At 43.1% G+C, this 13,786-nt stretch overlaps 1 protein-coding gene across 1 annotated transcript in view; it reads left to right on the plus strand.

The window, feature by feature from the left end:
- The first annotated feature begins 1,461 nt into the window (after positions 1–1,461).
- The window catches only part of insrb (insulin receptor b), a 114,810-nt gene continuing 102,485 nt past the window's right edge, over positions 1,462–13,786 (plus strand). The window contains exon 1 of the mRNA XM_083767719.1: positions 1,462–2,788. Coding sequence (XP_083623845.1) covers positions 2,695–2,788 — 94 coding nt within the window. The 5' untranslated portion in view covers positions 1,462–2,694. The remainder of the gene's footprint in view (positions 2,789–13,786) is intronic.

The raw sequence follows: 13,786 nt of genomic DNA on the forward strand, positions 1-13,786 counted from the left end.
TGGAACTGGGTTGCTTGTGCACATTTTCAACTGTATTTCCTGGCTGTAGGGCTGAGGAAGTGTGTAATATTTACACTATTTACAATATTTACACTGCTCTAGGAGACAGTAGGTTTTGCCTGTGGTCCTTATATTGTGTGTGGGTATAGGGAAAGTCGTGAGGGGGGGCGTGTCCATTTACTCAAACATGAAGGAGATTCCGTGGTCGCGTCAAGTTTCCTTGGGTCGTGTCAAGGCCAGAACGTTTTTTTGCCACTCAGTAGGCATTCCTGCATAACTTCCTGGTATGATGATGATGATGTCGTCATGTGCATACCCTCTATTTCATGGTGAACTTTAATTCATTTGAAAGTCCTCCCTATAGTGAGTATAGTCACAAGGGCCTTTCTCTGCCCCACCTCTCTCCCATTGTTTATATTGTGTTTTAGTCCTTACTGGGCTGCGTTCACACATTCAAGACACCTGTCTTGTGTCTGTGTATAATGGCCGCTCTAATGCATTTCCAATGAAAGCCCATATGGTTTGACCAAACATTTTGTTTGATGGGGGAGGGGGCAGAACACATCCATCAAAGCTGTGTTCAGACACAAGTCACGTGTCAGACACAAGGCAAGTGTCTTGAATGCAACCCAGTAAGGGCATATGTCGACCCTGCCCGCTTACCTCCGCCTCACCCCCTCCTGGTGCTGTGGCCATCTTGGATCCTAAACACAATATAAACAATGTGAGAGGGGTGGGGCCGAGAAAGGCCCTTCTTGGTTGTTCCTGCTTTTATGGTGTGTCTAGTCTTGTGTAGCCAGACAACTATTCCACAATATCTGAAGTCTAAATGCTATAATAAGACTGTATCACGATATCGATATCATTATAAATATTAAGATAGATAGAACATATTCGGCTAGCCTGTTCTGTTAATAAGATAAAACTCTGCAAACAAACAGAATTCGATTTCGGTGGAACATTGGCATTTGGCAATTAGTTAAATTAAGTTAATCATCCTGCCTTGTCACAAGAGACCAACAAAGAAGGCATGGTAGGGGCTGCAATGCTGCATTGCGTTATTCCCTAAATTTGAGGTAGAAATCTGGTGTGAGTATAGTTTAACTATGAACCAAATCAACCAATATTGCTCAAAAACACATAAATAATAACAATATAATAAATAACACGTTATAGCCTACCTGTCAATCAAGACCAATCCCCAAATTCGCTTTAGGCTATGTATTTATTTGTGTATTGCAGTTTGTCAGCGAAAGACTACCTACCAGCCAGGTACCATAACAGAAGACCTTGGTGTTTCTACACACAGTATGTAGCGCAGACAGTCCAGGTCCGCGTTTCTGTTGGCTGTTAGAAGCGATCCAGCTCGTGTTTTCCGGCGGGCCGCGTGTGCCCCAGCAGCTGACTGGCAGGACTTGTTTACTGGTGGAGAGACTCACAGAAGAGACGAAAAGGGGGGAACCTGAGGCAGAGGTACCGCTTAACGGGGATCGAACTTTTACACTTGACCGTCTTTTTAAAGTATTTTACGTTGGTTTACCTCATCGTTTTGATTGTCGTGGACGGGGATACTCACTTTTATTCCACCGCAACGACAGCGAAACCTCATTTGTTTTGGATTAGCCAGCTAGCTGTTTTTCTCTCTCTCTCTCTCCAGCTAATCTGCGAAAAAGAACGGACGGCGTGGTGGAGTTTTTCCTCACTTCAGAGCAACGTGCTTGAATGCGGTTGCTTTTATTCGTACGGTGGTGGAAAAAAGGAGTACCGCTTGCATCAGGTCCATCTCTCTCTCTGTGTGTGTTTTCCGTTTCTGGGTGTTCACACATACGTTCGCGGCGTGGTGGTCAACGGGGGTGAAGGAGTTCAGAGGAAGGTCGTAAGGGAAAAGCTATCGCTGCACGTTTTTCCTGCACACATCCACACAGGACTCAGGAGTTCCTGGGATGTGTTCCTGTGTGTCTTTTGTGTGCGTCTTAAAAAGGTGAGCTTTCCCAGGAAGGAAGACACGACGAGGAAACAAGTGGAGTACAAGAGAGACCTGTGGACTAAACTAGCACCGCAAACCACGCAACTCAACCATTATTGTCGTCTCGGTCGCCTTGCCGATATTGAGAGGTTCGGCAAAAAACAACAACAACAACAAAGTGAACGAACAGAAGACGTTCTAAGTCCGTTGGCCGCTGCACCTCCAGTCCACTTCCAGGGAATTGATTGATTGGATCGTTGCTTGTGTTGGAATGAGAACCCTGGGGAGTGGATCGTCATCCGGGAGCTCCTCACTGGGCTGACGGTGTGGGATATTATTTTTTGTCGGATTCATTGGAACACTACATCAAACAGATGAAAGTGAACTACCGCATACATTTATGGAAAATGAAGCTTTTTATTCGCACGTGTGTTGCTAGAACCCAAGATCACGTTATATAGTGGTCTGCTTCCCCCCCTCTGGGATTCTCGTATAAATAAATCAAAACTTGGCTTGGGAGATATTTCTAAAATTATAATACAACCACGTTTAGACCCCCGGCCCTTTTTAGGGGGGGAAACCCGGAATACACTGGCCAGATTGGACATATTTTAAATACAAAGTTTTGTTTTGTACTTTTGTACTGATACTTCAATACGTTTGAAATTGACTTTGTCCCTGTAAACCATTTTTGGATCAACTTCTATAAGAGAACACCGAAAGTCAAAATGAGGCGGTGGACGATAAAGATGCAAACACAAAGTGTGTTTGTTATTTTCTGCGTCTTCTTTATATTCCAGTGTGGACTAATAACTGGAGAAAGTAAGTTGGGTTGTTTTATTTCTTTACCTGTGTATTGTCACTTAATGTTTAGCATGCCACATCCAACTTGCATTTTATTAGGGTAGGCTACTTGCGTTTACACGCGCTGCAAAGATGCAATTTCTCTTTTTTGTATGGGAATATTACATTTACAATTGGAGATCAATGCAGCATCTTAATTGATTTATATTCTATGAACATTTAATAGAATATAAATTAATTGCAAATATTTAATTTCTTCCCCTTAACTTGTAGCCTTGAAACAAAGCTGATGTGATTCACACATTCTCTCGCCATGTCCTTAGGTCTCTCTCTCTCTCTCTCTCGCTATACTGGGTCTAGAAGAGATGGACGAGCTGATAGTTGTTTTCACATGGCTGTGTGTGTTGATATCTCCTTGTAGAGTTATTATAGCAAAGCTCGGCCCCGCCCCCTCTCTTAAAGCTATATTATTGAGGCCTGTCGCGGATGCGTCAGCCCCAGGGCCAGATTAGTCGTCGTAACTGGACGAGGGTGGTCTGCCGCAGCGAATCTAAACTGGGAGTTGCAGGATTCTGCCTGGCGCCTGTGAGCGCAGCTAGGCCTCTGATGGCGACTAGCAGGCAGCCAAGCAAGCAGCAGCAGCAAAGCAACAACAACATGCACACACGCTATGTTAGCCAGGAACGTAAACACGCTTAGCCTCCGACGCTAACAAGTTCTCAAGACCCTTATAAGTGGCGGATTAGCCTACATTTACAGAGCCCACAGCTCCGGATCGGAAGCCCGTGCTACATACATTTTATTAACCGAGAAACCGCTTCTCCTTATTGAATTCAATCAACGAAATGCTGTCAGTTGTGTGCGTGTAGTAGAGTTGTACCTGGAATCAAAACAATAACAACACATTCCCGGTCATCAGTTTTGATACAGTTGCGAATAGATTGTTATGATCACGTTACAACGCTATAATTATGTAACGCTATAATGCATATATATATATATATATATGACATATATATATGACAGACAGACGCGCACACACAATCAATTAGGCAATGTGTTGTAGGCTAACTGATGCCATTTAGCTCAAATTACAACTTCACAATAATCAACTATTATGAAATGTACATTGTATTTATAGTTTGTTACTTTTCTTCTATCAGGGCTTTTAATATACTAATGTCATGGGGTACTAGTAGATACTAGTAGGTACTAGTAGTGGCATAGCAATCTATGGATGAAATTATTGAAATATATGATATGATTATGATATACAGGTAGTTTCCTTGAATTCTCTTAATTAGGCAGACAGGCCTAACACACAAAAGCCAATATTTCAAGCTTTCTAGGCCATTCATTATTTTTTACATTATTATTTTAGCTTATTTTAAATGGCATTAATGATCTCCCCATTTTGTGTTGTATTACTTAAAAAATGGCTCCTGAGCCCGGGTTCAAAGGAAATGTTCAGAGTATTTTACACAGGGCATGTATGCAAAGTGCAGACAGAGGCCCCTTGAAGGGGGGGGGGGGGTCTTGTGAGACAGGTCCACTGGTATCTCTCTCCTTTCTGTCTTTCTCTCTCAGGGAGTAGAGCACTTGTCATTGGCTGGTTCTGGTTCCTGATTTACTCAATTCTCTGGGAAGTGACCATATTTGGCACTCGTAGACGTTTACGCCTGGGGGGCAAACAACAACCAAAATAGTTAGCATATTTCATTGTGAATTGGCACACTGCCTGATATCCCCACCTTAGCCATGGGAAAGGCAGAGTATCGATATCCACACCTCTGTGGCTGTGATCTGCTGACTGCAGTCTGAAGAATGTTATTATAGTTATTTTTACAGGTGGTTATTAGTTGATGTTGATTGGGTTGTTTGTCATAGAAGAGAGAGTGTGTGTGTGTGTGTGTGTGGGGGTGTATGTGTACAGACATTGCTATCAGGAAGCAGCTCTATGAAGTAACCGCTGAGCTGTCGTCTTCTCCTGGGCTAACTAACTAGCGAAAAACAAGTTGTGCAACTGAAAGCCTTGCCCCCCTCTTGTTCCTCTCAGGCTTGTGAGCACAGCTCCTTTGGAAGAGGTAGGCATGTATATATATTTTCCAGTGCTTGTGTACTATCACCTACTCTTATCACACCACAAATGCCCTGAAAGTTCTGTCATTTTTGGGCGGACAGTTCAAATTATACCAACAGAGCATAAGGCTGTGTCTTGAAGAATCGTTGTGATAATTCCTGCTAATGGGACATGTTAAAGGTGTGTGTGTGTGTGTCTCTGTCTCTATCTGTGGCCTATGTGGAATCCACAGGCACCCTTCACTGAAGCGCACAGTGGCATTTTCCCACAATCCTGTGCGTTGTATGGAATGTGTTTGAAGTGGCCCACCCTGTAGGTGCCTGTGTGTGTGTGTGTGTCTGTGTGTTGTATGTGTGTGTACCGTCAACCAACTAGGCCCTATATTTGTCTCGCCTCTTGGCCATTGACCTTCCGTCTTACAGGCCAAAAATTTATTTTTTGTGAGTTTGTGTGTCTGTCTTTCCATCTGTCCATTGGAGGCAGGTAACCAGACTTCTAACGCTGTTCCATGTGCCCTCTGAGTGGCCTCTTGTCTCTCTTTTCCTTATACACCCGGTTAATTGAATTACATAACCTGTCCGACAGCCTACTACAAAATAATATAACTCACTGGATGGTGTGTTTTTTTTTTTTTTTTTTCTTTTTTACCACAGAACAAACTTGAGGCTCACAGTGAATGTTGTGGGACATAACAATGGCTACGTTTACATGAGCAGTTAAATCCCCTTTTCATTCCGAATAGAAGTTCAATCCTATTAAACGTTGTTATGTAAACACCTACAAAAACTTACATCCGAATGAAAACGCTCGATGCGATCTAAAAACCATTCCGATGTCACTGGCCGGATTACTCCGATTTTCAATGCGATTGAAAGAAAATTGGACTCATGTATACACTGCTTCGGATGTAAATTCATTCTGGTCTTTCTGAGCATGCTCATTTCCATTGCGCTCCAACTCCAAGGCGCTCATAAGCCTCATATCCAAGGCGCGCCGAGGAGTTTGCACATAGAGCGCGTTATTTCGTGCATTTTGTGTGTGTGTGTGTGTGTGTGTGTGTGTGTGTGTGTTCAACGGTCTCTCTCTCACTCTCTCTCTCTCTCTCTCTCTCTCTCTCAAAAATAACGAGCGACCCGATACAATAATAATCAGTGTGTTGCGTTCCCTGGCCGTGCTGTAGATAATAAAGTAGGCTACACATAAAAACGAGATCACCTTCCCAGCGGAGCAGGTGGGGAAAAAAAGACGGTAAACATGTATGTCCGTCCCTATCCAAGCAGCAGCCTCAAAACTACTGCGGAATGAAATGATGGGATTTCAAAGTGTCGTCTTTCGTCTGAAAGTCACAATGAATGAACTGCCTATATTTTATGTGTCCAACAGATGGCGTAGTTTCACGTGAATTAACATGTATCATGTCTTCTATCACTTCTCCATATAAACACTCATTCGGAATGACCATTTCCCATGTAAACTCGTGGCAAAAAACATTACATCGGATGTATTTTATTCGGAAGTATTTATTCGGAATGATCACCCTTCATGTAAACGTAGCCAATGTTAACTCTTACCAGTCAAAAGGACTGGATGTGTACTGAGAGTAAACTGGTTGAGGATAGATAGGTTGGCTTAAGGCTTATGCAATACCCCCCCCCCCCCCCATGCAGTGGCTTTCACTAGGATTCATGGTAGAATAAATATGAAATACTTTAAAAGCTGGTATGAAGGTGTACACGTGATAGTGTTTTACAAAAAAAAAAGCACCATGTCTTTCAAGTGTGTAGCAGATACTTATACTTTTGATTGCAAATGTTCCAACTTCCAAGAACATTTCCTTGGACATCATGCACAAATTGCACATAAGCATATATATATATATATATATATATATATATATATATATATATATATATATATATATAAATCACACAGAAAGCACCTTAACTTAAGAGATTGACCGAGACATACAATTGGTCATCGTATTATCTGTTTTTTTCCCCCTTTATTTTAAATGTCTGTATATATTTGATAAGCTACCAGCTAAATTCTGGCCTGCACAATATAGACCCACTGCATGTTGCCATTGTGTATTTGCACAGTCCGTGTGCACAGACAATGGAAGAGGTCATGAACTGAGGCTCTGCTGGGTGACCAAGTGATATCCAGGAAGGCAGTATGTACTAGTAAAGGAAGTTAACTGTTTGCTGGCCTTTCCTAAGTGCTTCCTCCTCAGTGGCCTTATCTCTCCGAGTACCCTTTTCAACTTCTCTCTGCCTGCCGTTGCAGTTTTTAATCTAACTTACGTGTGTGTGTGTGTGTGTGTTGTTGTGTGTTGTATGTTCTCTAAAGCAGTCTTTCCTGCAGCACGCTGTGTCCAATAGTGATACGACTGTTGTGATGAAAAACACAACCTGGGATACCCCCACCCACACACACACACACACACACACACACACACACACACACACACACACACACACACACACACACACACACACACACACACAGTGCTTTGCTGTTTTATTACCTGTCAAAGCAATGACATCCTTCCTTGTGATACTGATCCCAATGTTTATTAGGCCTTCTTTTGACCAACTGTATACCGGTATATATTTTAAATAATGGAAAAGCCAGAATCTTTTCTTTCCAGAAAATGTTGTATTATTGAGCGCAAGTTTCTTAATGTGAGTGAAAGTGACTGGATGGAATATTTGCTGTAGTTTGTGTTTTTAATCTGGAGTTTAGCTGATGGCCTCCTCCCGGACTCCCATTCCTAGATAGAGAACTATAGCTGTTTATATAAGTATTAAGCCTGGTCACTGCACAGAAATGAAGGGAGGGACAACAGGAGAAAACACGCACGTACACGCAAGCACGCGTACGTACACACACACACACACACAGACAGACACGTACGTACCTACACACTATGCAGTTACGCAATGCTGGAACCATCTGATTTGGTGGGCCTTGTTGCTGTTTGGATCTGCCCTATTTTAACTGTTGGTGACTTCACGCTGTAAAATCCAAGTTGAGCTGTCTCTATAATGCTGGGATCAGTAAGGGGACTTGTGTTAGTGGAAGCACCCGTTGGCAGGCAAGAGCTGACAGCAGCTAAGGCGTAGAGATGGAGTTTACTTGGCTTATTGTGTTTTTTTGTGTGTTGCAGCCAGGGCCTGTCATAATTTCTGGTAGAAAGCCTGTTCCTGTTCCGTTGCCAGGAAATCATAAACTCAACTGCATGTGAAAGTCCACTAGAAGTCATACACAACTGTGATGGTGCCTTTTACTTTAGAAGTCAGTCATACACTACTAATTTATGATGGTATCCTAAAAGTCATACTCTGATGGTACCCTAACAATGCATTCAGGCCCTCTGCCTTGACCGCTCGGATAAAATATGTGTATCGGAGACGCAGACATGGAAGTTACTGTAATATGCCACTTTTGTTTTGTGGCTTTCGCCTTTATTTTATATTTTTTATGGAGGGACAGACAGTAGACTGAAATGGGGAGAGAGATGGGGGGATGACATGCAGTAAAGGCCATCGGGATCGGGAGTCGAACCCGCAGCACACTGCCAGACTGGATTACCAGCCAAGGTGCCTGGACCGCTGAGCCACACTTAAAGTGCCCTTTATGTGTAGAGGTGTGGGTGGCAGAGCAAGTGCAGCACTTGTTTCTGTCAGCACCTGTTTGTATGTATATGTATCTGTATACAAGCTTGCGTCTGTGCGTGTATGTGTGACTTGTGTGTTGTGTGTGTTGTATTGGGGCTGGATGTAACTGAACCTGATGAGTATTTTGAGGTCTGTCATGTGACTATGGACTCGGAGTGGCCCTATGACAGACAGCCTAGTCAGTCTACCAGTTAATCACCACCAGACTAAAAAACACACACACACACACACACACACACACACACACACACACACACACACACACACACACACACACACACACACACACACACACACACACACACACACACACACACACACATCACTGCTGGATCACAATATAGATCACTGCTTGGAGAGAGGACTTGATTGATTTAAGCCTTGAGATAAATGAGCATTGGTTACTTGTGTGTGTTGCATGAAGTGTATGGCATATACAATGTATCATAGCTATTGCTAGCCAGAGCAAAAGTATCATATAATTCTCACAGTAGTAGACCTGACCATAGAGCTATGGTAGCAAAGAATCACATAACAGTTGACACATAACATTTATCTCGTCTTATTTAAGATTCAAACTTTTTATTTTGCTAAATGTATTACTGTGTCGTTATGGAAAACGAATGGTCAACAGTCATGGCCCGTGACGTTCGCTCAACTGTCTGGGCACCTGCCAAGCCAGCCGGATGTTGTGCCGCGGGTTCGACTCCCGAGCCTGACGGCCTTTGCAGTGTGCCACTCCCCATCTCTCTCCCCCTTTCCTGTCTGTCTACTGTTCCCTATCAATGAAGGCATAAAAAGCCCCAAAAACAAATCTTTAAAAAAATGAAAAGGTCATAATGATATGATGTATTAAGCATTATTTTCTGTATTTATTTTGTAAGTTAAAGCCAAGCAATCAGTTAGTCCCATTGCAATCATACAGTATATACACCATAATGTATGGGAAATTGGCAATTGCGTGTCACCCAGACTAGAGCAAAATCTATCCAGGGTGTTTTGGAAGTTTGGCCAGTTTGACCCCTGCAACAGGTAATGTAGTTTGACCCCTGCAACAGGTAATGTAGTTTGACCCCTGCAACAGGTAATGTAGTTTGACCCCTGCAACAGGTAATGTAGTTTGATCCCTGCAACAGGTAATGTGCCCCATCGGCATTCAGCCATACGTTACCTTAAAGTGGTCTGGTCTTTAAAACTTGCTACTGCACCCCAATCTGCTCGCTCACTGTAAATCTGTTTCAATAATGGTGTCGGCTCAATGTCTCAAAACACAACGCAATGATGATCCTCCCAGCATATCCCAGTTAAATGAAGGAGATGGCTTTGCTTTCTGTTTTTGTTCTCCTACTCTCTGTTTTCCTATGCGTCAGATGATGGACAGATCATTCTCTGCAGTTGGGTGAGACCGTGAGAGATGTGCAGAGAAGAAATGCATTGCTCAGAATCGATAGCCTGATGAGTGTTCATTAATGTGCAGTGCTGTAATTGTAAAAATACATTGATGGATCAGATTGGACATGTATTTAGTGTGTTTATCTCTGAGATAAATAAATAAATCTATCCTAGAATGGAGCTTGTTTCAACTTAACTGTCTCCACATTTAATATGGACTTTATGAGTGCAATAGTGCCATTTCCCTTAGGCTGTTGTTGGTTTGATTTGATTGATTTGAGGGGCTTAACATTAATCCAATGGGTTCCTAATGGATATGAGGGGTTGAGACAGTCAAAAAGTTATCTAGTTTCCCATGAAAATGACATTGCTGTTTTGTATTTACAGTTGGGATGCAAATGCTGTATTTGCCTGCCATGTGAAGTCTGTGTGTTTATAGCGAGCCACCTGAATTATCCTTTGTTGTATGACTGTGCCACGTGGTGGCAAACACAGCCGCCTAGTCTACAAGCCCATCACAACGCATGTCATCAGTGATGCATTGTGGACTTGTAGATCAGCTCAACCCTGCCATATGATGAAACAAAGCCTTGAGGGAAGACTTATGCCTTCTGCCTCTCAGATCACCAGGTCACCTGTGATCTCGCGAGACCAGCTGCTGTTTAAAGTTACATGCGCCCAGACAGGAGTCAATCCACAGAGCCTAGTCCCTCCACATGCCAGAATTGTACCTCCCAGTCCCGGCAGAGTAGTTCCGGAGTGGATCCAACGGATTGTGTGGCCCTGGTCTTTCCCTAGTGGGTCTGATCGAGGGTAGCTACTGGGACCTAAGTCGGAACTTGATCACCCCGGCTGGTTCACCCGAGTGAGGGGTATGATGTTTGCAAGACCCGAAACCCCAATGACCTTGGGATACATCACTGAGGATACGTCCCAGGTGCATCCAAGCAATGTATTTTCGTTCTGATATATTTAAATATATACACACACACGTATGTGCCTATGTGGCTCAAACTCTGAGACAATGTATGTCAGCATGTCTTGATATTACAGCTTTGTGTCAATGTGAAGTAACAAGCTTAAACTGGAGTGTGTGTGTGTGTGTGTGTCAGTGAGAGAGTGTTCTTGTCAGTGTGTTACTCAGTGTACCCGTGAGACAGACACTGTCTGGGTATTGCAGCTTTCCATTCCCTCTCTTAGGCTGTTATTTATTCGCTCTGTCTCATTTCTCTCTCATCTCTCACTCATCTCTCTCGCTCTCCCCCCCCCCCCCCCCCCTCCTCTCTCTCTCTCTCTCGCTCTCTCTGTCCACAGAGGCACCCCTCTATCTCCCTCTCTCCCTGCCTGTTATCCCTCTCTCTTTCCCTGCCTGCTATCCTTTCTTGCGCTCTGGCTGCGTTTTTTTCCCATTGGGGGTGAGAGGGTTCACGCTCATCCACTGATTTGTTTTTCTCACACTGCAGATGCACACTGCCTGCAGACCTGTCTTCCATATACACACATCATGCACCTGCTAATTCCTCTCTGTATGGGGTGGAAAAGCCTCTTTCATACCCCTTTTTTATTGGTGTGAATTCTAGTCTGTTTGACACCTCTTCTACCACGGGTCCTTGTTTTTGTATATTCTGCTTTTTATTAGACTCTCTCCAGCTGGGCGTTAAGTGATGATGCTTAGCATGTACACCTGCACATCATGAACAACAGAACCCAGTCACATGGACTCCTCATTATGCTGTTCTGAGTATAGGCGTGTGTATGTGTGTGTGTTTGTGGGTGGGTGCTTGTGCTTGTGCTCGGGGAGGGGAGGGGTTGTAGTAAAGGAGGAGCCTCTTGTGTTTTTGTACGGAAGACCCAGCCTGAGATGGTTACTATGGTGACGCTACTAGCTGTACTATCACAGCCCCCCAGCATTCAGCATTCAACACTCAACACGCTTGTTTTGTCTTGAGAAATAGCCTAGCCTACTTAGCAGGCGTATGGTTTAAATGCTGTGATGACATTGACAAGTACCCATGAGAAGAAATCCAGCAGTGATATATATATATATATATATAATATATATATATATATATATATATATAATAGCGCTGCTGAATCCGCTCTTTCTTTTTAATTATTAAAAACACGGCGAATTCAACAAATAGTGTATTAAGTGTGGTGGAACCATGGATTACCCAAGGTGTTAATCATGATTAATCACCATTCGAACTACTTATGTCCAAAATATGCCATTATCCATATCGTTGTGGAAATGGAAAGATAAATGACAGAAAGCGGATATACATTTGTTTTAACATACCTATGTAGTATTCTGTTTATTTATTTATAACAATACATAACAAATAACAAATACAGTGTGGTAGGATCATAGTATAGTGTTGTTAGTATAGTGTTGTTGTTGTTCTTATTTCCGCTTGTAAATTTGATTTTAGTAGGGGTGTCTACCACAGCAAATATTATTTCTCCTTTTTTATGAGTTCTTCCTCATCTGGATCCACAAGTTTGCAACCGACACCGGGCTCACATATAAAATATAAACCCTTTGTATTGAGAAATAAAGACCATAAACAACTTCAAGTCAGTTTCAAGTATTTTAGTGAAGGAACTCAACCCACATAAATAAACAACTCAGTTCATATGTATAATCTCAGGGGTGATTCTTACAACATAAAAATTGGAAAAAGACCAGGCAACGAATGGTTGTAAAGTTTGTTGTATTGGTACATATTGCTATGCATAATGTAGTGTAATCTAGTGTCATGCATTATCATATTTGCTATTTGTGTTATAAATTATAGCCAACACATATATTAAACTCCACCAAAAAGAAACCAATGCAGTTAAGGAACATACTTGCCTCATACTTGTAGTGTTGTACTACCACTCCACCAGATACTCTCAGGGGTATGACGAGCAATGGATGATGGAGTTTACCTCTTAAGCAGCATATACTTGAAGCTCCACTAAGCCAGGGTTTCTCAAAGGGAATCTGTTGAGTTGGAAGTGAGGGCTCACATTTCCCCCACGTGCGCCTCGGCATCAACACAACAGCAGGTACAGAGTGAGGAAAGCACCGCAGTATAGACGAGTATTCTATACAGACAGCACTTCTTCCTCACTTCTCTCCCGCCTGCACTGATCCGTGTCCACTGCAATGTGCTCGGCTCTTGTGTGTGCAACTGTGCATTCACGCCCATTCGTATGTGAACAGTGCCGAGATTCTTTCTCTTTTCCACTGTTTCCCCTTTGTACGTATACATGTCTGTACATGTGCGAGTGCACTGCATGCATGCATGCTTTTATGTTTTTGCTTCTGTGCAGTGGCAGTTTTTCAGAAACGAGTCCAACATCCTGCACCATGCCAGCCATCGCTGCCAAGTCATCGTGTCGGGTTTGGCGTAGCGCCAGCCGGCGGACTCTGACCGTGCCTCACAATCGGCATTGGCCAAGCAGTAAATCTCATCATTTAATTATATAAAGTAGTCTTGTATGGCTTTAGTTATGCCATTTGCGCGTGCATGCGTGTGCCTGCCTAGTACCTTGCCACGCTTTTGACAAGCTAAGCTAAGCACGTTGCAGGTAGCAGAACAGAAGAGTCTCTTTCTCTGTCTGTATAGTGGAGCTGGTCACCCTTACGTTGGGTCAGAGAGTGAGAGAAAGAGGAGAAGAGCAAATCAAGAGAGAGTGACACTGGTGGAGACTAGTCCTGAGAGAGTGGATCTATCTAGTTTATGGTTTATGTGTTCGCCTCGCATATTCCCACGTTTACTTATAGTCAAGCAGTCTCGTAGAGTTGTGCTATGCTGCAAAATGACAGAGTAATGAATGGTAGTCATTTTACAATGCTGGAGCGGCAGTGGACCC

This window comes from Protomyctophum parallelum, assembly GCF_964188405.1.
Source record: "Protomyctophum parallelum genome assembly, chromosome: 6".
NCBI lineage: Eukaryota > Metazoa > Chordata > Actinopteri > Myctophiformes > Myctophidae > Protomyctophum > Protomyctophum parallelum.